Below are 25,566 nucleotides of genomic sequence, written 5' to 3'. Positions count from 1 at the left end.
GAACCAGAAGCTTATTATCCGAGTAAATGACCCATCGAGCTGTACGGCTCTTTTTGTTGTTCAAGGGTGACTCGGCATGCAGGCAGACACGGCAGCAGCAAGAGTTTATAAAATACGATGTTAAAAAAATATTTAAAAGTTACAGGAGCTCTCTGCCATGCAGTCTGCTGGCGGGTGTGCACTCTGCTTGTGAAGTCACTTACCAAAAGCCGTTTAATGCACACTGGGGCCAGACCTTTTATACGCCTTGTAAAATGTGGTCGTTTCATGTCACTCAAACTATATTTTTGTAATTCTCAGAACCTGCCCAAAGCCAAATGAATGTACACCTCGTCTGTATTGTTAACGCCTGGTGGATGAAGGCCTGCACACGCCACATTGGACACGGGGGTGGGGGGGGGGGGTATTTGACCATACTTCACCATGCTGGTCCGTCCGGGCCGGTGAAGGTGGCAAGCACTGATGTTTGAGCACAGCAATGATTATTTTTCCACACCGCCCTCTGCTAAGAACACAGCCACGCAGCAGTCTATAGCATCCGTTTGGTCAACGTGGTTGCATATCCACAAGCACTATTGAGGCTCGGTCCTGCTTAACTTCCAAGATTGGGTGTGATCCATGAGATTTGCTCAAAGGCAAAAGCGAAATTAAGTGGAATATTTTTTTTAACATGATCGTGTTTTCCATAATCGTTGGTAACCGGGTTGTGAGTGTAGTATTCACTCTTCATATAAGAGAACTTGATGTCATCACGGGCGACCACAGCCTGGACTTGAACCAGAAATCTTAACATTTGTGGCTCGATGCTGTTCTCAGCCCTGAGCCACCCAGCCACCTCGAGCGCAAACATCCTTGAGGGGCTGGGGCATTTCAGGCACCGAGACACCAAATTTGGGCCAAATCTCCCTGCCTCCTGTTCGAAAGAGATGTATTGTAAACATTGGCGCTCAAACACACATGAGTGTAGCCCATAGTCATAATTATGAAAATCATTGTTTACCGAGGAAAGCCTCACTGGAGGCACAAGACTCTTTCTCTGTTCAGGGATCTAAACTTAAACTAAACTATTTTTTTCATTTAGATATTTTGCAAAACCAACCTGACCACAAATGACAGCCCAACAAAGTGTTTTTTCACGTAGAAATGTATAGTAGCCAAATACTCTGAGAACGCGTTTCTAAATGTGGAGGGCAAAACCAGAGGACCCGGAGAAAACCCCACGTGACCATGGGGAGAGAGAGACGCGCAAACCCCAAATATACAGCAGGCATCGGGATCGAACCCACAACCTCCTTCATACCAGGCGAGGTAGTTAACATCTCCTAGCCACCGTGATGATGATGAGAGAGAGAGAGAGACACGCAAACTCCAAATACACAGCAGGCGTCAGAGTCGGGATCGAACCCACGACCTCCATGTACACCAGGCGAGGTAGTTAACAGCTCGCCACCACGGCGCAGCGACCTCGGGATACGACTGCGTAGGTGTTCGCAGTTGCGCTGTAAAGCTCTCCCGTGTGCTTTCCGGTCGTGGCGTGTGGTGGTCCGGTACCAACACCACTCGGGAGGGAGTTGGGAGTGCCCAGAGAAACCCACAAATCAAAATTCCACACAAACATCCTTGCCCCGTAAACCAAAACACTCACCGCCTGATCCTCGAGTGCCCAGGTGAGAGTGTATCTTAGCGGCTCAATCTGAACGTGATCCGCTATCCGTACATCCAATGCGTTGGATTACACACACCGATGAACATATTGATGTATGAACACACTCGAACACTGGTTAATATACAAATACAAAGATCCCCGTATAGCTTTAACAGACTGTTGGGACAGTGCTATTAGCGAGCACCTATTAAGGCCGGCACGGCACACCAGGGAGTGGTTGGTCAGCGCCACGCCCGGCCGCCTTTGTATCCCAAGTGGCAATATTTACACATCGCACCAGGTACTCGTTTGAGGCTGAGTCGACCTAGGGGAGGCCCAGGATCGGTTCAGATAATCGTCACTGCTGTTGGCGTGAGTGGGAATCGACTTTGGGTCACCGAGTTCGTAGCGCAGCGCGCTAACCGCTGCGCCACCGCTCCCCACACACGCACATGTAGGTCACCATCGCACCATGTATGGACCACCATAGCAGGGGTCGACGGGGTCACGTGAGCAGATGTGGTCCGGTGGGTCAGGGGTCACAGCGCTGAGTCAGCACAGCTGAGATCCTGGGCTCAAGTCTGAGTTTCAGCCACCTGGGATTAAACCGGGCTCGAGTGGAGAGAGTTGATGGTCTAAGCGCGGTCACCAATGACATCGAAAACAACAATGATAATTGTTGTTTTCACTTAATTTGGAAAAATTCCAGCTCTGCGAAGCAAAATAAAACCAATTGTGTGCTTGCTATGCAAAGGAAATTTCTCTGTGGCAGGGCACATGGGTACATGGGGCCCTTAGCGTTTAAGAAAAGAAAGGATCTCAGAAGTAGCTCTGTGGTGTCTCATTCCACAGGCTGTTTTCTAACACGTGGGATAATGCCCTGTTCTGGAAAGTTCTGAATGGATGTTTATTCTCATGACACGGTACCATTAGTACAAAGGAAATATACCGTCCCGGCAAAATATTTGTACGTACATTTATACACACGGACCTAGTTTGTATCATCTTGGATGCATCATAAATAATTGTTGTAGAATTTTGCTCCGAGACCGTTGACAGACGTGTCACGACGGTACCTGACACTTTTTGTCCAAAACTGCGAGTGACTGCGAGACAGAGGTGAGATCATTGTCAGCTTTTAGCTCGTGCGGACTCGTGGGGGTTGGTGGAGTTAATTCGGGATGGAGCACGTCACCAGCAAACAACTCCCGGTGCAAATGGCATAGCGAAGCGGCGTGCGTAATACGCCTGATAATACATCAACCTGCGTTATATGCTGCGTAAGCACAGATGTTGATCCGTAGCAGCGGCGTAGCAGAGTTGGCATGGGCCCTGGTGCACGGAATAAAAAATAATGGGGCCACCTCTCAAATTTCCTCCCTTTTCATAATTCCAGTGCCCAGGCTTATTCTGAATGTGCAATGCTCCTTAGTTATATCAATTTGTTTAGCGAGGCAATTCTCGGTGAAATGTAAACTCCTTCTTCAGGAGGGGCCTACTTTGGATGTTTGCACCATTCCGCTAATGAGTTGCTGGGCGTCTGGGGAGAAAAATGATACCCATGGAAAACGCGCACTGAAATAGAGGAGCTATCGAACGCCACTACAGGGAAATCCGTACTCTTTGGTTCTTTCGGTAAAGTCACGTAGGTAGAAATAAAATAAAACAAATCACGACGTTTCGATCGCAACACAAGCAATCCTCATCAGGTGGAGAGAGCCAGTCTGAAACCAACTCCCGATACTGCCCAAGCCATCTATGCTTGGCAAGCAGACTGAACACTCTGACATAACCATAAAGACGGGAAAGGTTCACCCATAAATCTCCTTTACGCACTGCCAGAGTGTGGCTGGCATGAGCCCAGCCTGTCCAATGTCCCCCCCCCCCCTCCTCTTTGCAGCTTGGCGTTTGGGTCCCTCCAGCCCATGGCGGTCAACGCAGTTGCACCGCCTGCGTACTTGTTAGCTTCGCCAATTGTCCCGGATGTGCACTCAGTGGAATTAAATTGAGAGTCAGAAAGAGGAGCACATGGGTTGGAGCATTCTTGCAGGCCCAATGCACAAACTAATCTATCCAACGAAACTATTTCTATTTTACCAGGTCAGGCACACTGAGCTGTACAGCTCTATTTCAGAAACGACCTGGCCACAAATGATAGCCCAACGAAGTGGCTTATCACGTAGAAATGTATAGCAGCCAAATGCTGTAAACGCGTGCTGATTCTAAACGTGTAGGGGAAAAAAATCAGAGGACCCGGAGGAAATTCCACGCGACCAAACGGAGAACATGCAAACTCCAAATATACAACAGGCGTCAGGGTCAGGATCGAACTCACAACCTTCTGCATCCCAGGCGAGAGAGGTGACATCTTGCCACCGCGGCTCCCCGCAAGACGAGTGGGGGGCGTGCAGGGCACCGTCGCTAGAAGGTGCGGTGGGAGTTGGTCACAAATAAAAAATGAAGTGGCAGCCAATGAATGGAATGCGTCTGAGATGACACCCACCGAAGAGATGGAGCAACGAAGTCAGCCCGTGCGCTCGATGCAGCGTTACAATCGCGTGTTCGCGAGGTGACGGTGGCGGCTTGGCGAGATCATCATCCAGCAGTGGATGATGATTATTATTATTATAGGAATTATTATTATAGGATTATTATTATAGGAATTGGCTGCGACGCAGTTGAAATCATGGCGGGCGCGGCGGTGGGGGGGCAGAGACCAAACAAAGTACACTGACGTAAACATCGCTCGCCTCTCTGTGCTGAGTGTATACACAACTGCGCTGCGTCAGCGTATATCACAGCAAGTGCATTTGTCCGGCGAACAGAGCATGCGCTTATATAGAGATGGCCACGTACGAGCGAGCGACACGTCTGGTGGCGCGGAGAGAAAGTCCCCCCACCCTCTCCACCCCAAAGGGGATAGAGGTTTGTGCATTCGTAGGGTGAACTCCGGATTACTCAATGCACCGGGCAGAGTGTTTTGTCTTTGTGGGTTGCCTATCGGGTGCTGGCCACCCAACACCCCTCGTGTGCCGTGCCGGCCTTCATTAGGTGCGGGCTAGCTGCACTTGCTCCTACAGTCTGTTAAAGGCTACACGGGGAATCGTTGTCTGTGGGGAGCGGTGGCGTAGTGATTAGCGCACTGTACCGTTAACCGGATGGCCTAAGTTCGATTCCCATTCACGTCGAACATCGGTGACGAATTGCAGAACCAGTTGCCGAGTCTTCCCGAGGGTGACTCATCTTTAAAAACGAGAAACTGGTGCAGAATAGATATCACCACTGGGGAGACAAAGGCGGCTGGGTGCTGGGTACTGGCCACATCACCGTGCTGGCCTTCATAGGTGCTACTCGCTGACAGTACTTGCCCAAAATCCTATGTAGGCTTCACGGGGGATCTGTATCTTTATAGAATTCCTACTGTGTGTTATACCTAGTTTCCATGAACCACAAAACTCAAGATTAAAGCCGAGTTGCTGGTCCTGGCAGCGTATTTCCGAATATTTTGCCAACTCGAATTTTGCCAACTCGAATCTTTTTGCGGAGTCAGTTTTTCTTCCTGAGCTGACCTTAATTCCTCGTCAGAATTTGGGTTGCGCAGAAATGCATCGTTAAATGTGTCATAATTTAAAATAAATAAAAATAAAATGGTTGTAGCTGTGACCATTCCAGTTTACAATTTATAATTGATTTCTGGGTAAGGCCAAAAAATGTTCTGGCCAAATGTGTGCTCTCATACCACATCCACCACCCGGCATAGCCATAGGTGTGGATATCAGCGATGTTGGGGGTCAGGGATGGTCTTACGAGACACATGTGGACACCTCGTTGAGTAGCTCAAGCCAAAAATGAATAATTTGCTGCAAAAATCGACGTACTAATTTTTATTTCACATCTTATAATTACAATGTAATTGTCGGCTCAAGCAACTCGGAAGATCATGGGCATGTTGTCCCCAGAGCAGGTTGCCCCTTCTGCCTGCCTCGTTCGCTATGCGACTGTGAACAACTCACGCCGACTGGAGTGAAAACTCGAGTTGTAAATGCAAGCCATTAGCGGGCCTACATAGGAGCAGCTCAGTGACACCTTGGCAGATCCAAGGGGGGACGAATGGGGATGATAGCCCCCCCTCCCCCCCCCCCCCCACTTGAGACCCCACCATTGGTACGTTATTGATATTTACCAGAGAAAAAAAGAGTGCTTTTATTTGTATTACTGTAGGGATCGAATGAAAAACCGTGGGATTTCAACAAACACGGTCACCGCATCGCTCGCTTTCAGCTGCGCTCTGTGGCCGTCTGGAAACGCTCTTCCTTCCGAGCTGTGCACTTTTAAATCTAAATTGAAAATGCATAACTTTAGAACTGTTTTTGGTGTTTGGTTTGTTGACCCTCCCCCGCATCTCCAATTAGCACGGTTGGCTACGTACGGTGCGAAAGAAGTGAAGCATACATACATACGTACATACGTCTCTGCAATGGGGCTTTGTGTTCAGCTGCAAAAGCTGTGGGTGGGTGAGAGCGGTGAATGTTGTGGTGTATGAATAGCAGGGAGCGGTAGTGTAGCGGTTAACGCGCTGCGCTACGAACCCGGCGACCCGAGTTTTGATTCCCTACTCACGGCGATTATCTGAACCGGTTCTGGACCTCGCCTAGGTCGACTCAGCCTCAAATGATTACCTATTGCGGTGTGAAAACATCGCCACGAGAGAGGCAAAGGCGACCGCGCGTGGTGCTGGCCACCCACCCCCTCGTGTGCCGTGCCGTGCCGCAGCACTTGCCCCAACCGTCTGTTAAGACTATACGTGGGATCTTTGTCTTTGGTGTATGAATATGTACGTGTGCCGCTGATATGGGTGGGGAGTTGAGTGTGTGTTTAGTGTGTGTGCCTGTGTGTGTGTGTGTGCCTGTGTGTGTGTGCCTGTGTGTGTGTGTATGCCTGTGTGTGTGTGTGTGCCTGTGTGTGTGTGTGTGTGCCTGCGTGTGCCTGTGTGTGTGCCTGTGTGTGTGTGTGTGCCTGTGTGTGTGTGCCTGTGTGTGTGTGCCTGTGTGTGTGTGCCTGTGTGTGTGTGCCTGTGTGTGTGTGCCTGTGTGTGTGTGCCTGTGTGTGTGTGTGTGCCTGTGTGTGTGTGCCTGTGTGTGTGTGCCTGTGTGTGTGCCTGTGTGTGTGTGTGCCTGTGTGTGCCTGTGTGTGTGTGCCTGTGTGTGTGTGTCTGTGTGGTTTGCATGTGCGCACGTTGAAGAATGCGCGTGTGTTAGGACTGTGTACAATGACAGCGGAAGGTGAATGCAAGTGTGTTGTGTGTGTGATGGTAGTGGAGTGTATGTGATGGTCGAGGTGTGTGTGTGTTGTGTGTGTGATGGTAGAGGAGTGTGTGTGTTGTGTGTGTGTGTGATGGTCAAGGAGTGTGTGTTGTGTGTGTGATGGTAGTGGAGTGTATGTGATGGTCGAGGTGTGTGTTGTGTGTGTGTGTGTGCAATGGACGAGGTAGGTTTGTGGTGTGCACGGTATGTTGAGCACGTGTTTGCGCAGTGCGAGTCACATGCGCGCGACGGGTGCACACGTGTGTGCGTGTGTGTGAGTCACGGAAGGGGGGCACATTTTTGCTATGTATGACACTAGGGGGGGGTGACTGTATAACGGCAGGAGTGGTGTATGTGTGCGTGTGTGTGTAACATTGGGGTGGATGTGTGCGTGTGTGTGCATGTGTAACGGTAAGGGTGGGTGGGTGTAACGGTGGGTAGGGGTGGGTGGGTGGGTGTAACGGTGGGTAGGGGTGGGTGGGTGTGTGTTTGTAACGGTAGGGGTGGGTGGGTGGGTGTAGCGGTGGGTAGGGGTGGGTGGGTGTAACGGTAGGGGTGGGTGGGTGGGTGGGTGTGTGTAACGGTAGGGGTGGGTGGGTGGGTGTAACGCGAGGGGGTGGGTCGGTGTCTCTGCGCTTGCATAAGTCGCGTTCCAAAACTGCTACACCGCGGTGGCGGGCATCACGAATTCTCGCGTGGAGGCTCCACAAACCGGGAGCCGCGGAGTGCGAGGAAACCAGTGGAGAGGCAGCAGCAGCAGCGAGCCCAGAGAAGAATCGAGCCCAGAGCAACATCGAGCCCAGAGCAACATCGAGCCCAGAGAAGCATCGAGCCCAGAGCAACATCCATCCCAACGCCACCGTGAGGATTCCAGCCCCACGTCCTCCTCCTCCTCCTCACCTCTTCCTCACCTCCTCTTCCTCACCAGTCTCGGGGGCTCATCGCTCCACCGGCTCTCGCACGAGCGCGAGGCTCACCGCACCCACAGCACAACACGGAGGAGGAGTTCGCATTAAAAAGGGAGCTTGGAGATTGTTCATGGGGGTTTTTTTTCCTCCCCATCCAGAAATAACGAGATTTATTTAGGTTTAGAAATATCATCCACCCGTACGTAGTGCAGGTGTATCGATCAAACATCAAGATTACTGCAATTTTTTCTATTTGTTTTCTTACGACTCCAAAAAAGGACTTTGGTGTGTCTTCACGTTCTGGTGCCATCACCTCGTGAGCCACCAACCCCCGCCGCCCGCCCCCACGCCTCCGGTTCAACAATTTGGATCGTACCAAAGCCTGCGCGTGGGCATCGACACAACGCCGGCAGCTCGGAGGTCGCCGACGACCAAACGGCCGCCTCAGTCGTCCTTGTGTCCTCGAGCGGAGGGATGCTAAGATGTCCACGAACGCGTCCCTGATTCGAATTCCCTTCTCGGACCTTGAGATCGGAGAGCTGTGTGGCGGCGGCAGCTATGGCACGGTGTACCGAGCCATCTGGGTGCCGCAGGACAAAGAAGTGGCCGTCAAGAAACTTCTCAAGTTTGACCGGGAGGTGAGTTTACACGAGAGCGCGCACACACACACGTGTCTGTGTGTGTGTGTGCGTCACCGCACACGCCGTGCAAGTAACTTCGTGCGCGCGCGTTGGATCTCCATTGCTGCCAACCCCTTATCAGCGCCCTACCTTAGTACAGACCAATTCAGACCTTGTGGGTTACCCCGTGGCCCTTACAAATCTCAACGTTCATCCTACAAAGTCCCATCACAAGGGAGAAACACAAATAAATAAACAAAAATTATGTTACGAAACTAAAATTTGTTTTGCCCGTATTGAAACGGCTGTACGCCGTATGGACCTGAAAACTCAATTTCCCTGGACAAGAATACTGGGTGAACCGTGTGGGTTGACGGCTATGGATCTCCATTGGAACCTCATTTGGCAGTAAAAAATATGATAATTGTTTTTTGACCCTTCTATCTGGCAACAAAACTGACACCTTTTTTACAAGGAGTCATGTTTGCATAGACCACAATACCTGCAGTCATAATGCAAACAAAAAACATAACTCTGATAATGTATGCACTGTCCTTGAAGTTGATTGGTCCACACCCGAGACAGCTTTCCTTAGAGCCTAGTCTCACATGGGTTGGACCAGATGACGCCAAAAGGCGCACAACTCAAAGACAATGCACCATCAGAGTATGAGAGCTCGGGGTAAGCATTTACACCATTGGAACCTCATATGCCAGTAAAAAATATGATAATTGGTTTTTTACCCTTCTATCTGTCCCATCTGTAACGTGACGGGAAGGTGATCCATTGTGTACACACCTTGAGTAACCGCTTGGGTGGCTACCAGAGCCGTACTCTACTCTTGAAAATCGGTGAAAGTGATCAAAGGGTTGCACAAAATTTGAGACAAGCCAGAGCAGCAACAGCAACAAAAGACTTTGCAGACGTGTTAAAGCTTTTCCCTGACAGCTGCCCCATTCGCTTCCATACTGCTTAGAAAGTTATCCAATCCAGGCACATGCATGCTCTCTCAAAACCTTAGTTTTGCAGGAGATGGCAGTGGGCATACGACGAACTCAGCCACTGTTGTTTAGTCGCGAAGGTACACATCGTGTCACACAATTGAAAGCGACGTGATGATGAATGTTATTTTGACTGTCCGTTAGTCAGTCACGCCACTCCAGTAATTTTGGCCGCACAGACTCGAGTCAAGACTCATCGCTAAACAGACGGAACCTGGGACCGATTGGTGTTGATGATGACCTATGTATGGCTTGTGACCTTTGACCTCGGTTAAAAACCGAGAGTTTTTCATCTTGCTAAATTTATGGGGTTCTCGAACTCTCTTTACGTTCTCCCCATTCCTCTGATGTGCCGAGTTGCGAGCTAGGAATAGATTTGGCAAATTCTGGCTGACAGAGGAACACAAGGGGGACATGGAGTCTATAGGGAATTGAAATCATGACATTTCATGGCATGTTCAAGTTTATATGCAAGATTCCTTATCCAAGCATCATTAAAAGAGTTCATCGAAATTGCACTCGGGTCGCATTAACACCCTACACGTTTCGAATTGTGAAATGTATGAATGTTCAAACTGAATATGCAGTTTCTTCAAATTTCTGTTGAAGTCTTTTGGTATCAATGTTATGAACAAACAAAAATAAAATCAGTGTTGTGGTTCTATCATCAACGTTGAATCACAGAAGGAGCATTTATAAAGAGATGACCAGACAAATTACCCCTCTGTATATCTGCTCCATTGACCCAGATGTTCCACATTGCCCACGAATTACATCGTCAGCCCTTCATCAATCTACTGCTGGATGAAGGCCCTCTCTACACCATGTTGGTCATGACCGAATTTCACCACGCAAGTCGAGATACAGATTTCCCGAACTGACGCGCAGGCTGACTGAAGGAGAAGGTTCAGATATAAAACACGTCACTGATGCTAGCCATGGCCGGGACTTAAACTCGTGTCGCCTCCATGGGCTGCGCGATATTTGTGGCGAGCCCTTGTCTCTAGCATCCGGCGATCGGCAGCAGGCCGGAAACTGCTGATGAGATTCAACAAAGTCACAAATCAGCCGACGGTTTGCCCGCTTAAATAAATGCTGCTGTAAAACATTTGATCCGGAAGACCCTTTGGCTGTTGAACATGAATGTTCTTTTATTTCACGTGGTGAAATGGATGTTTGGAAAACATGTTTATCTAACTACACTTTCATTATCGGATTATCATGGGTTTTTTTCCGGCCATGTGAAAAATCAATTTTGCTGTGATAAAATGCGCGAGAAGCAGTTATTCGTGTCCAAACCACATCCGCCATCGTCAGCAACACCCAAGAGAGATGACAAGAACCGATCTCAATTTTTAGGTCAACCGTCTCTACAAAGCCACGCGCGCATCGAACGGTTCAGCGTCTCTTTCCCCTTGCAAAAAACGAAGTGGTGATCGTCTTCTTGGGATCTGGTGTGAATGTCAGCGAAAGTCAATCATTCATTTAAAAGATATCGAAATGCGTATAAATTGTCTTTCTAATATATACACAACAACATGTAGAAGTGATTGGAAAGAAACTTGATCACAGGATCAGGATAGAAACTTGGGAGGTTTGGAATAAACCCAGGACGTGTGCAGGATGTAAGAGGGCAAGTTCTCACATGGCAGTAGATTTGTCGACTACTTCTATGTGGGAATGTGACAGTCACGCAGTGGTTAGCACAGTGCACTGCAAAGTCGACAAGATTAAAGTCTCAATCATGGAACTTCCTTCTGAAGCACCCACCATGCTTCCAAGTCACCGATTTGAAATACTGTACTGTAAATGATTTCGAAATACAGTCACCAAAAAAATTATTTTGAAATTAAGCCATATTAATAACAAGTTAACCGTGTCTGGTGCTCATACGTAATGCGCAGATGCAGATTTTTGTGCACGCATTTGATTCGTGTTAACGTTATGTCATCACTGTGGCCTTGCGTCAGATTGCTCAGATGAGGAGCTAACAATTCCAGCGCCGCCGTGCGGCTGCATGATCAAGCATTACAATGGCGAGATGTTAACTACCTCGCCCGGTATACAGGAGGTCACGGGTTGCATCCTGACCCCGATGCCTGTATATTTAGAGTTTGCATGGCTCTCCCCCCCCCCCCCCGTGGTTGCGTGGATTTTTCACCGGGTCCTCCAGTTTTCCCCTCCACATTTAGAAATGTGCATTCGGAGTATTTAGCTGCTATACATTTCCACGTGATAAGCCACTTCGTTGAGCTATCATTTGTGGCCAGGTGGCTTCTGAAAAAGAGCTGCATAGCTCAGTGGGCCTTGCCTGGTAAAGTAAAAATTGTAATTACCAAAAAAGTCACCCACTGCAAATACGTGGACGTGAAAGACACTGGAAGGGCATGCATCAACAACAGCCTGCGATCGTACGCCAGCGCCCTGCACACACATTTTGCCCATTTTCCATGAACGTCAGTTTATAATTAATTAAATAACCTTCGCTCCAAGAGGCCGATGAGCGGTGGGCTAGCAGTACACGTGCTTATAATTAAAATACCTGATTTGCTCCTTCAAAATCAAACAGCTTTTCCCATAAAAGGCATGCCTTTTTTTTTGTCCCACCGGTTTTCTTTTTTTTAAAGCCGGCCCCGCACTCTCCTGAATGATTACGACTGTAGGCCAAGTTCCGCTCGTCAACGCGGTGCACGGACGCTTGTGGTTCCCTGTGCCGATTGGCAGGCGTGCGAACACGTAACATCCTGGTAATCCGTGCAAAAGGGCTTGTTGGCTCATCGCATTCCTCCGGCATAAATGAATATTTTGATTATGATTCTGAGCAAGGCTCGCTCTTGCTACTAGGTTTAGGCCAAGGAGAATTGTCATCATAAAAAAGGCATTGCAGAGATCCCATTAAAAATAGGGTTGTGTGTGAGTGCACAGGAAAATCTTACTGGGCCTCATATACACTTTCAAAGTTCCCATGGATTCCTGTAATGTTTGTTTATAATCCGATGGGAACGAGTAGTTTTTTTTCTGTTAAATTCGTAGGCCAATTTTAAATGTGGATGTAGTCCAGTGTACAGAGAGTGGAGTCAGGGATTCAACATCATCACCATCATCAGCACTATCATCCTCTGGTGTCAGCATCAGCTGCTCTAATTGGTGAATAACCTGGGACCCGTCATTGGAATGTGGAATTTCTACCACAGGCTATGGACTTCCAATGGATATCACTGCAACCAGGCGTTTAATAAAAATTTGGCACATTGGCTTTTATTTTCAAAGGTGGAAAACTTAAGGAATCCCTCTGTGTGTATGCACATACACGTACAATTGTGCTTGTGTGTTATCAATGTGTATCTAGATTTTGGGGAGCGATAGTGTAGGGGTTAGCGCACTGCACTACGAACCCAGCGACCAGAATTCGATTCCCGCTCATGGCCAACACCATTAACAATTATTTCAACCAGTCCTGGGCCTCCCCTAGGTCGGCTCAGCCTCAAATGAGTATATGGTGCGATGTGTAAACATTGTCACTGCGGAGACAAAGGTGGCCAGGCGAGGTGCTGGCCACCCACCCCCTCATGTGCTTTGCCTGCCTTTATTGGGTGCTCGCCAACAGCATTTGTCCCAACAGTCTGTTAAGGCTAAATGTGGTATTTTTGTCTTTGTGTATATATTTACGTGGGAAGAGGTGCCACGGAAGCTAGCCGATTGCACTTCGAACTCTGCGATCTGAGTTCAATTCCTGGCCATTTCTAACAACAGTGGCGAGTGACATCTGAACAGCGACAGGTGCCGCCCATCCATGAACCTGCACTGTCCAGCGTGGTGAAGCATGGTCCCACCAACCCCCACGATCCACAGCCTGGGGATACCTTCATCCAGCAGTGGATTAACAACGAGCCGTAAAGTACTCACACAAACTGCCTATAACGCAGGCCGGCCTGAAGGTTCTTCACATGATCGGTGACCACACGTGACGTGTCTCCCTCCAGGCAGAGATCTTGAGCGTCCTCAGCCACCGGAACATCATCCAGTTCTTTGGAGCCGTCACCGAATCTCCCAACTACTGCATCATCACAGGTACGCAGCACCTCGCCTAACCAGCTCAGTGGCCTCTGCGCGTTTTCAATTTCATGACCACGGATGCTGAGCAAGTGGCGGAGCATGGCCACCTCGCCACGCTCTCGCCCACCCCTCCCCCTTCCTTGAGACCCAGAACATTGTTACTTTGTTGATATTTACCAAAGACAATACATTGCATGTTTGTTTCATTATTGTTGTTAGTACAGGGCCCTATCTGAAGAGCTTTCAATTTCAGGACCCTCCCCCCCTCCTGTTCTGCTGCCACTGTGCCAAGCACAGGGCCCAAAAGCCTGAAATGTCACGTGGCCAGCTAAAAACAGCACTATTGAAGGTGGAACAGATGAGAGTAAATACGCTTATTAAGTCGAGCAAGGTTATAAGCAAAAACAATTATGGTGATGTGCGGGGGGGGAGATTTTTTAAGTGGAGCGGTGCGAGAAAAGAAGCAGAAATAAAAGTGCGGTGACCTGCAGTGTGATGGATGCACACAGAATCTCTCTCTTTATTTAGACTCCATGAACCCCATGAGGTGTGAAGCTTCTTTTCACAGATGTCCAGTGTGACACAGGGTGCATGAGACGAAGCAGTGAGTCTGGTTAAGATGAGTACATGAGTACGCAACCCGCGTGGAGGATCGAGGAGTGAAGCTCACGCGAACGGCAGCCACGGTAGAAGTGGTAGAAGAGTGATAAGAAGGCACACTGATCGCCAGAGAGCGAGTGACGGGATCGTCGTTCAACCGGACTGCTTTATCTTCTTGGTTCTTTCGGTAAAGTCACGTAGAATGGAAATAATAAAATAATAAAAATAAAACATAATAAAATAATATCTACGTGACTTTACCGAAAGAACCAAGAAGATGAATCCCTGCAGTCACGAAAGCTTTAAATCGAAATCGGACTGCTTTAATTTGATTCTATCAGCTACAGTGATGTTGGAACTGGGACACTCCACCCCAGATATGGCATCAAGTAACACAAAAATGGGACACGGGGCCTCCGTTTAATGAACTTGTTCCGTCTGTGCGGTTTGAATCCCCAGTGGTGAGCGCATTACGAGCAGCTGCTTGCTGCTCACGTTACCGTCCCTATCGCAGAGCGACACAGCGAACAGAAATTAGTGTCAGCGTTGCCGTTCATCCTCGGTAAACAAATGTGTCGCGTTTTGGAAAATATCTTTTCGACCATTGATGAGCGAGTGTCAGTGGTGGGAAGGAAATGCACGTGACCACGTAACTCCTGTATCAGCACGAGATAACAAGAAGAGTAATGATGCCCTCTAATTAGCCAGGATAATCTCACTTTGACTCTCACGAGACTTTTTCTGGAGCTTTCTGCGTAGGGATTTTCGGCCAATTCGTTCATGCGTATGTGGACACTGGAGCACCCAGAGAGAAAAAAAATCTACGTACGATGGGATAATACTTAAAGCAGCGCACAGATGGATTCAAGAGTCCAGTGCTGAATTGTCATCTCCCAACCACCTCACGGCCCAAGCCTACAACACCTGGTCTCCCATCAAATTACTAAACCAGGTTCAACCCCTACTCAGCTTCTGATATCTGATGAGATCATTCATAGGGGGTGTTTTCATTTCAAATGGACCTATATCGCACTGAGCGCCGGGAAAATATTACCAAACCTGGCATAGCGTAACTCCATTACATCTCGGTCATTCAGTAAACCTTTCTCGCTACGAGGGCCTGCGGTCACTCGTGTTGCCACCTCCCGGTCTACCAGCAACCCAGAAAATATTTGGTGAGAAATGAATCCCTGGCCATAGGCTACCGACCCAGTTGGACAAACTACTAATACTTGAAGTTGTCATACAAGTACAAAAACAAAGTCACAAACTGATTGTGCAGCGCCACCCTTAGCACGCCGCCTCCTCCTCCTCTGCACGTGGTGTTGTTTGGCGACTGGGACGTGTGGAATTTACTTTTTGTATTTTTAAGTCGCCCTCTCGAGCCACGCGATCGCCAAACCCAAACTCCACGTCCCCCCACGCGCTTCTCAAGTGACTCCGCGCAGACTGCAGCAGTCGTCTCTGACTGCCTGTCGCGAGACGCCGGCCTGGAGACACTGGTTTACGTTATCAGGCGATGCAATGTGTGTGGTTTTTTTTGCGGTTGAGCCAACTATGGACTTGATAATTTAACGATGATACTGATAATATTATAAACTTTTTTTTTGTTATTTCTCGCAAAAGGTCGTAACCATTTCCTTTTTCACGAGGGTCTTCGCTTGCAATGGTTCTGTTGTTCCCCCCCCCCTCCCCCCAATTAATTTTGACCTGCGACCAAAGTGCAACAGTATTCACCAAGTCGACAGATCCTATAAGCCAAGCAGGTTTAAGCCTGATTACAAGCTGGCTGGTAGACCGCGTGAGATACTGCGCCCAGCTGTCAGGGGACTGCCAAGTCTTCAAGAGATGGCAGCACAGCAATGCATTCCGAGATTCGTCTGTTGCGGAGCTTTTACTCTAGCCGTATGCACGGCGCGTTTGGAAGTGGTCAAACATCTCCAGTGGTCAGACATCTCCATGACGGAGCCTGCTTGCAAAAGGGTAAATTAAAGGACATCATCAGCATCGTTAATTATCGTTGCAAACAGGGACAAGAGTGCACACAGGCTAGAGAGATACTTTCTGTACCGCTTATTTACTTGTGCTGCATGTGTGCAGAGGTGTCCCCAGGGTGGAGGCAGAAGGAGATTGGTTCCCCCTTATTGTCAAATAAAAATGTGCGAATTACTCTACGGTTGGACTCTCGAAAACAATGAACGCACGTCCGTCGCTTAAATAAAAAAACAATAAAAACAGATTAAAGCTTACTTCTGACCTAATACCGATCCCTTCCAAGATGTTTGGCCAACGTGGAAGAGTAGACCAAATACCCTCTGTGCTGGATCTCCCTTGAGCTCGCTCGATTGGAGGCCCTTCTGGCCAGCAGTGGCATGAGCGAGTCATCAACAGAGCTGCAACACCTTTACCATCCACCTCGTAAGCTTGAGAATGGAGGCAGCTTGTTTCCAGACGTGTCTATCTGGCCACGGTGCGTGCCACACACGATGGCTCTCGGTCTCTGCGCCCAGCCACGGAACGCTGCGTCCAAGACGGCCGCCACTTACCAGGCGTGCACCACCACCGCCACCACCGCCACCACCGCCACCACCGCCACCGCGCCTGGCACAACACGCAGTTTTCATCCAGAATTAGCTCGCACATGAAGCAGGCTATGAATACACCATGGAGCGGACGGCATTGTCTCTCCCTGTGGGACTTGAGTTTTGTGGGTCCCACTCAGACCATGCCGAGGAGATGCCCCGCTGGGTCGTGTCTGACATAAACAAGGGGTCCCAGCCTCATCAGGCTGTTGGAGAAAGTGCCGTTAGCGAGCACCAACGGAGGCCGACATGATGCATGAGAGGCGAGAGTGGCCAGCACCATACCCAACCGCATGAGTCTCCCCACTGCAACAAGTCTTGTTTTATGGCTAAGTCGACCTAGAGGAGGCCCAAGACCGGTTTAGATTTTGGCCGCTTATGTTGGTCGTGAGCGGGAATCAAAAGTCACGGGGGTTCACAGCACAGCGCGTTAACCCCCAATGAACACGGCTGGCTACGTAAAGTTTCGAAAGAAGTTCAACATACATAACCGCTACACCACCGCCTCTGCACAGTCACTGCGCACGCACACGCGCACGCGCATAACTTAACCTTTCACCTGTAAAATTTTGGCGTTTGCCGTGGAAGTATTTCATTGACGCTGGTGCATTCGCCCTCTCACTTTGCGATGGGCAGGCGGGCGGGCGGGCGGTGGTAACCCGGTCGCACACACAGACAGACAAATGGAAAAGAAGGGCTCTTATTTATGTGCCGAGCGTAAAAAGAAAATGTCTCTATCTGCATGGCTGGAATTTTGTTGCTCGTGGCACAGCTGTTAGTGGGGGGAATAACGTGACATTTATGGAAAGAGGTGGACCATTTTTGGACAAAGTTTGAAAATTCGCGGTGGCGTCTTTATGTTTCCGCGCGCGCCGTGGAGGACAGGGGGACGTTTCAAAGGGTTTTGATCCAAAACCAGCAGCTCCGATTGTGATTGAATCTCCGTCGTTGTTTTATTCCCTTTCTGGTTATAAAATTCCTCCTTTTATACTCACCAAACCGTTTGCTAAAGGGCCCTTGACTCATGGCCAGGCGTGTGCAGCGGTGACCCTACCGCCCACCCCCCCCCCCCCCCCTCAATAGGTCCTTCCGGGCCTTAATAGGTGCTCGATAACACAGCAGCAATTGTCCCAACCTCTAAGTCGGGGGGGGGGGTGCATCTTTGCGAGTGTTTGAGAGTATCTCACGGTACCGCAACTGCTGGATGTGACACCGACTCGAGGCATGCGTATCCACGTCGGCGTGGTCGTGCCGCCCACGTTCTCGGCGACGGTCACCGTGAAGCGATCTGGAATATTCCAGCGCCCCCCCCCCCCCACCACCACCAACTCCCCACCGCGACGCCGCTTTGGTGACCTGCCACGCAATTCAGCGCAACCGTAAACCCTTTGGAGCGCCGATTAAAAATACACGCGTGCACTTTCGGTGTCGAAAAGGCGACACGCGGGGGGGGGGGGGGGGGGGGTGCTGCTTTCAGGCCCTCACAACCTCCAGCGTGCTCACGGCGTCTCCGTGAACTAACGTACGTGAAACATCTTTCACACCGTACGTAGCCAATCACACTAATCGGTGGTGCAGGGGAAGGACAACAAACTAAACACAAAATTCAGGTTTTAATCTAGATCTAAAAGTGCACAGCTCCAGTATCTTCCTGATATCGGAAGGAAGAGCGTTCCAGACGGCCGCGGAAGCGCATCTGGTAAAGCGCGCGATGCGGGGACCGCCGTCTTTGTTCGATGGCTATCCAAAAGCCTCTGCTGCGAGGATGACGCAGTTAGCGTGATGATGGTTTATGCTCCTTGATGAGATCGGCGAGGTATCGTGGTTCGTTTGTGGCGAGCACTTTGTGTGTGTGTGATGAGGGCGGCCTCATCGATGAATTCGTTCGGCAACCGGTCGCCAATGCAGCTCAGCGAGCACTGGACGGACACGGCCGGACGTGGCTTTTGCCCTCTCGTTTTCCGTTTCCGCGCCGTGCAGCTACAGAAACCGCCCTTCTGGCTGCAAATGCAACTAAATATCCTGAGAACTCTGCGTAGGTCTTCACAATTGTGATGTTTCGCGCTGGGATGTGTTGACAGATTGTACCACGTGTCAATTTCAGTTTATATCACATGGAATGAATCGTAAGGCATGCCATACAACACACCACACAAACCACAATTTTTTATGTAGGAGAGTTTATATTTTCAGCCTAAACATGGATACCAATAAAGTACACGGGAAAAAAGCTGATAAGTTAGCACAGAAGCAGAGAGGTGCATGCTGGTAATTACTTTTTTAAATCCTTTATATTAAGTTTGCTTGCGTGCTTGCTTGCTTGCTTATGACCGTGCAAACATTTCGGTCGTTTTTTAACCCACTTCCCGTGATCCAATCGAGCTGACATTTTGCACACAGACTCGTTGTGCGAGACAATTAATGTTCGTGAAAAAATTTTTCCAAAATTTTACACTGTTTAGGGAAAACAAATTAAATATTGAATTACCAATTGTTTAATACTGCAGACAATCATCTGACCCATAGGTGGCAGCCATCTCAAGCCAGAGGGCGAGAGAACTCTAGCCGCCACGCATATAAAGGATTTAGAGTGAAAAACTTTGTTTTTACGGGTTATACTTATTAGTTTGATATCCTTCCCTGCACCTCTGATTAGCACGGTTGGCTGCCTATGGTGCGAAAGAGGTTCAACATACACACACACTGAGAGGAAGAAGAACACAGGGATCAAGGAACCAGGAGGATATGAGAGGCATCACATTGGCTGTTAAGGGAAGTACGTGGACTAGGGAAGGATGGCATCACGAGGTGGGCCCGTGGGCGATGAGCTCGGTGGATACGCAGCATCGAGGCGGATCGTAGCACGACACGACCACACGTGATGGTGATGGCATGTGGAGCCCTTCGTGGATAGACCATGACGCGAGATGGCAATGATGATCACCAATCGTAAACGCACGTGGTGTTATGTGGTGTTATGCCCCATCAATCGATAACACTGCCCTCAAGGAAAAACATAGAATTGCGGCAGTGTTATTGGTGACATGTTGAGCGTTCTGTGATTTGTGCACCGCTGCCTGCGCAGTGTCACAAAAATCGAATTGCTTCAGTCAGCAGATTATCATCATCATCATCATAGTGAGTGTGTCCTAGAATGGTCTCGAGCATGACAGCACAGAACTGACTCTGTCGCCACTTGCAAGGTCTGATTTTACCCAGCAGGAGCTGAGATGGATCTAGAAACTCTGCCGTTTCAGCAGGGAGGAGCAGTCCAGCTCTTTAAATAGGACCCTACGTTAATAAATAAATAACATTCAATGTATTGCCTCCGGTACATATAATGTATCAATCAAATATAATGTTCTGGGGTCTCTTTGTGGGGGGGGGGGGATCCCTCACTGCCCAGCGAGTCAGATATGCCACGTTGTATGGCCAGTGTTGCATGCTTGTTTTACTCCTCAAGATGTGGGAGAAATCAAATATATGTGAAATTAAAAATGCAGTAATCGGAGACTTGGCTGAGCCATCGCACTCGCTGCCACTTGATATCCTGGCTCAACCACAAGTGGATCGCTGCCCAACCTCAAACGCAGGATTCCTGGCTGTGCCAACTCAGTGGTCTCCACCACGGCCGTTGCGAACCAACCCCGCCAGCCAGGATTGTTGAGACCCTCTAATGCGGTGGTTCTTTACCTTTACTGCAGCCTGCACCCCCCCCCCCCCCTTTGGTTCTCAATCATTAAAACATTTATAATGTTAATACATACATAGATTTGATGAAACAAAGGAGTTGTATCTTCTTGGTTCTTTCGGTAAAGTCACGTAGAAGGGAAATAATAAAATAAATAAAATTCAACATTTTTTATTTTATTATTTCCCTTCTACGTGACTTTACCGAAAGAACCAAGAAGATGAATCCCTGCAGTCACGAAAGCTTTAGATCGAAATTTAAAGGAGTTGTAATTCTAGATTTGAAGCTTTCGTGACTGCAAGGATTCATACTCTTAGGTTTTTTACGGTAGAGTCATGTAGGTGAAAAATAAAATTTAAGTTAATAAAAGTAAAATTAAAAGTAAAATAAAAAACTCCGATCCAGGAGCCTACCCTGGCTCCCCCCCCCCTCAACCAGTATATATACAAGGTCGGGTCTCTTGGAATTTCTCTTTACTTGATACAGCAATCGTGCTGTGACTGTTCCACCTGAAGACGGAAGCTTGTTTTGCCTCCGAAACGTCGTGATTCTTATTTAACTTTTATTAATTTTAATTTTATTTTTTACCTACGTGACTTCACCGAAAGGAGTTGTACTTTACGTACCCATGCTTAATTTGTGTTGTTGTTGATTTACCTTCGAAAGAAATGTAGCATGGCTCGCAACCCCAGAAAGGGCATCTCACACCGCCAAGGGGTGCGTGCACCCCAGGTCAAGAACCACTGCCCTAATGGGAGTTCTAACGGCCAGTGGCAGAGAGCAGTTGCCAATGTGCCTCATGCAAGGAATAAACCGAGGCCCCCTGTTCCAATGCCAATTCCCTCCACTCTTAGTCGCCCGGCACCTGGGCCCCGACGTCCCGTGGGCCCCGATGCAGTTGCACTCACATTTAGAAACACGCGTTTAGATTATTTGGCTGCTATAAATGTCCACATGATAAGCCACTTAATTGCGCTATCATTTGCCACCAGGTCGCTTCTGAAGAAGCGCAATAGCTCAGTTGGCTTTACATGGACAAATAAAATAGCTTAGTTGTATTTGTATATTTTTTGTGATTTGCTAAGCTTTCCTATACTTTTCACTCCTGTCGTGTTTTGTACTGTTTGTTATTGTAACGTTCTGCTCCACCACTACTGGACATCTGTGAAAAAGAGCTTTATAGCTCATCGGATTCCTCCAGTATAAATACATATTCTGATTCCAAGCTATGCCACTGCCTCCTCCATCCACTTCTAAACCGAGTTATTTGGGACCCTACTTGGCCACGGAATCTTGAGGGAGGAGACACGAGGCCACCATCACTGAGCAGGAAGCCATCTACCTCTCCCCTCTTATCATCCCACTCGACTCCCTCTCACGTCGCTCGCCGCTCAACAACCCTCCGTTGACCTCCACTCAATGGGAGGTCGCGCTTTGCCGATGCTGCCCGCACGGTCTGAACTCCACCCGCCCGCCTCGCCCCTGGTCACCCTTCTCCGAGGGCAGCTCAAGGAATCCCTCTTCAATTTTGATTTAAAGCTTTCGTGACTGCAGGGATTCATCTTCTTGGTTCTTTCGGTAAAGTCACGTAGAATGGAAATAATAAAATAATAAAAATAAAACATAATAAAATAATTCTCACGACGTTTCGGACCTGTTCTTCACCTGAGGACGGCTGCTTGCGTTGTGGCCGAAACGTCGTGAGAATTATTTTATTATGTTTTATTTTTATTATTTTTTTATTTCCATTCTACGTGACTTTACCGAAAGAACCAAGAAGATGTAATCCCTCTTCCTTTGCCTGTGACCGACTGCCTCCTATGTACAATGTGGCTTAAACATTGAAATACACAACCTCCCTGTTTCCAGTGGTTTCCTCGCTGTGCACATTTCCTGCTTTAGTACAGCGTCTTAAACGAATTTACACACATTCATGGAATTGTACCAAGCATCCCAGGGCAAGGACTCTCCTGAAAAAAAAAGAGTCTTGAGACTCGGTGAATAATTATAATAATAATCACCACATTTGTAAGGTGCAGTTCATGGGTAGAAGGCGCATTTCACCAGTAAGGCTTTCCTGGATAAACAAATTCCATTACGATTCGTCGTCGGAGATACAGCTGCATCAATCCAGACATTGCTACCATCTTAAAATTGTATATTTTTACCGATTCCGGTCAACCATGTAGCGTGACCTTGTTTAAAGGGGGTAGGGGTGGCGATATGTTGAATAAACTTTTAAAACAGAAGTTAGACGCTAAACGGAATTAAGCAAATGGCAAAATCTGCTTTTGTCCATCGTCCATTCTTCTGCGGCTGTCAACAACCCCCGTGCACACGAGGAGAGGCTGCGGACACCCCCTCCCCTACCCCCATCGCCTAATTGAACACATTCCGCATTTCGTCGTCCAGCCATCTCAAACTTTTTGCGGACGGTCCGCGTATCGAAACGAAACTTGCAATGACAAGGGACGGGTGGCCGAGTCCCCGGCAGCTGGGGGGGGCAGGGGAAGAGGCGGTGAGTCTTGCATGACCGCGACAGGCCGAGCTGCTCAGTCTGTACCCAGCTGATGATCCCCGCGCGCCACTGCGAGTGTTGAATGTCATCAGGGAAGTGTATTTGTGTCCGTGCGGCGAATGCCATTGCCGCTAATGGCGCAAGTGGACAATTGGTCCGATTGAGCGGCCCCGTTTTTCTTTATTTTTTTTAACACCGTTCCCCAAACACATAAACAAACACACCGTGCAATGCCCTCTTTAGCCCGCTTAGTCCCAACATTTGGGAGGAAATCCATTTAAAATATACAACATTTAAATGGGTGGTCGGATAACAAAAATAGGCCGAACGGGTTTTATTTGTATTTTTAACTGGTAACAAAAAAAATTCACTTTGAAAAAAGTGTGTTATTAATAAAAAAGAGTCTCACATTTTTAAACCAAACTTTTAAGCGCCCACACAGATGCCGTTGCCATAGTTGCCACCAATAAACACATCTGGTACTGTGCGCAACATTATTTCACCGCCGCCAAGTTCATGCGATCTCTGGGAACGGCACAAAAAACGTCCATTGGAATGAAACATTTTGTGACGACAAAAATTTGTTTGTGCCGGCCGTCACAAAACCAATAAATAATTAAAACAACATTCAAATCCAAAATAAAATTTTTTTTAAAAATCACGGCGCCGACATTTCTTGAAACCACGGAAATTTCTCTGCACTGTTTTGGAATTACTGACCGCAATTATGGCCGGGTCGCCGTGGCAACGTTTTTATTCAGACAAGTCGTGGCAGTGTTTTGGCGGCGCCCGTGGATTAACCGGGCAAATGCCGTGCCCCGGCAGACGATAATCCTCGTTGTGGGTCCCTCAAGAGGGACGGCCTCTCAAGGCTACAGTGCATTCTTGCTCAATGATCATCCCGTGCCAACATCAGGAGACCGCACAAGGGATATCGCCACTCTCTCTCTCTCTTGCCGCTCTCTCGCCTCTCCCTCTTTCTCTTGCCTCTCGCCTCTCTCTCGCCGCTCTCTCTCTCTTGCCTCTCTCTCGCCGCTCTCTCTCTCTTGCCTCTCCCTCTCTCTCGCCTCTCCCTCTCTCTCGGAGAGCGTTTGCTTCCATCTGCGTCGAGTCTCAGAGTTGCATTGCGAGAGGCTCCCCCCTTGCACCATCGAGCATCCATCGGGTGGCGTTGATGCCCCTTGCCCGCTCTGGGCCAGATATCGCTCGCCTCCTCATGTTAGCCGGGGCCAGGAATTGAACTCAGGTCGCCGGGTCCATGAGGCAGGTTGCTAAGAACTGCGTGTCACCTCTCCACCAATGCACACATAGATAAACAGACAAAGACAAATATTCCCCGTATAGCCTTAGCAGACTTTTGGGGGCAAGTGCTGTTAGCGAGCACCTACGAAGGCCGGCACGACACACGAGGAGGTGATGTGGCCAGCACCATACCCGGCCACCTTTGTCTTCCCAGTGGCGATGTTTACACACCGCACTAGGTACTCATTTGAGGCTGAGTCGACCTAGGGATTCCCAGGACCGGTTCAGATAAGAGTCACCGGTGTTGTTGGCTGTGAGCGTGAATCAAACTCAGGTCGCCGAGTTCCTAGCGCAGCGCGCTAACCGCCACGTTACCGCTCCCCATTGATTCACACACCATAACAACAGTATCCCAATCTTACAAAGTACAGGAAACAACCAGTTTAATTGAATCGTCACAACGTGAACCACACATGGCTCCATATGTGCGTGCTCAAACATATATCAGGGTATTGCCTATCTCCTATGGAAGCTGAACACAATTCCACATTCTCATGGTAGGAGCCAGTCTCTCGACAGCACAAGCAGTATTTTACAACATTTCCCGTAATTTTTTTTGTTATTTATAATGCAGTACTGGCAGTGCGATACAAACTTTTCCTCTCAAGTCTCACCCCGAGTCTCTAATCTTTTACGCAGGAAGATCCTACAGTGAGAGAAGTCGTCCCAAACAGGTCATAGTGCGGATAAGGCGTGCCATCCCATCTGTGCGGATTATTTGGTGTTATCCCCTCAAAGTGTGGGGTTTCTACAGATGCTCTTAGTTTTACTCCCACACGGAAAGCACTCAGGAAAGAAAACTAAATTCGTCAAAACGCTCCAAACCAATGCGGGTCGGATGCTGGTCTCTGTATCTTCTTGGCACTTTGAGTGGCAGATTCGTCCAAGAAAAGCACCACCTGTGTAAGCGAAAATAGAATCGACGACTGCTCTTGAAAGCTGACCGTTTTTGTTGGTATTGGTGGCTTGTGGCATTCATCCTCATGCTCAAACGTTTGGCCAGACACCACAAGCAGAGCACCTCCCATGAAATTATTCCTGAGACTCGGATGAGGTTAAGAGAAATGAATGACCATTCAAAATGAATGAGATTGTTCGTGACAATTTTACAGTCAAACCTCTCTAATCCGCGTCGATATTAGGAACGCCATTGACAATCCTAATATACGGGTCTATCGGTTATCCACGGAAGGATGTGGATAACGTGGTGAATCTCTTATCCGCAACAAGACGTGGATAATTTGATTAATCAGGTGCCACAAGAAGACCGATTCTGGACGCGTTCCCTCCCAGAATGAATGCACATAATAGGATGCTCGGAGCTGACGAGCTCCGCCCCT

The 25,566-nt window shown here is 48.6% G+C and overlaps 1 protein-coding gene across 1 annotated transcript in view; it reads left to right on the top strand.

Annotated features, from left to right (window-relative positions):
* The first annotated feature begins 7,586 nt into the window (after positions 1–7,586).
* Positions 7,587–25,566, top strand: part of MAP3K20 (mitogen-activated protein kinase kinase kinase 20) — a 38,546-nt gene continuing 20,566 nt past the window's right edge. Inside the window, exons 1-2 of the mRNA XM_061563272.1 lie at positions 7,587–8,494; positions 13,461–13,548. Coding sequence (XP_061419256.1) covers positions 8,339–8,494; positions 13,461–13,548 — 244 coding nt within the window. The 5' untranslated portion in view covers positions 7,587–8,338. The remainder of the gene's footprint in view (positions 8,495–13,460; positions 13,549–25,566) is intronic.

The sequence above is a fragment of the Lethenteron reissneri genome, chromosome 31 (genome assembly GCF_015708825.2).
Source record: "Lethenteron reissneri isolate LAM-NWPU_2019-01 chromosome 31, ASM1570882v1, whole genome shotgun sequence".
NCBI classification, from domain to species: domain Eukaryota; kingdom Metazoa; phylum Chordata; class Hyperoartia; order Petromyzontiformes; family Petromyzontidae; genus Lethenteron; species Lethenteron reissneri.
This window is presented reverse-complemented; position numbering and strand designations above follow the sequence as displayed.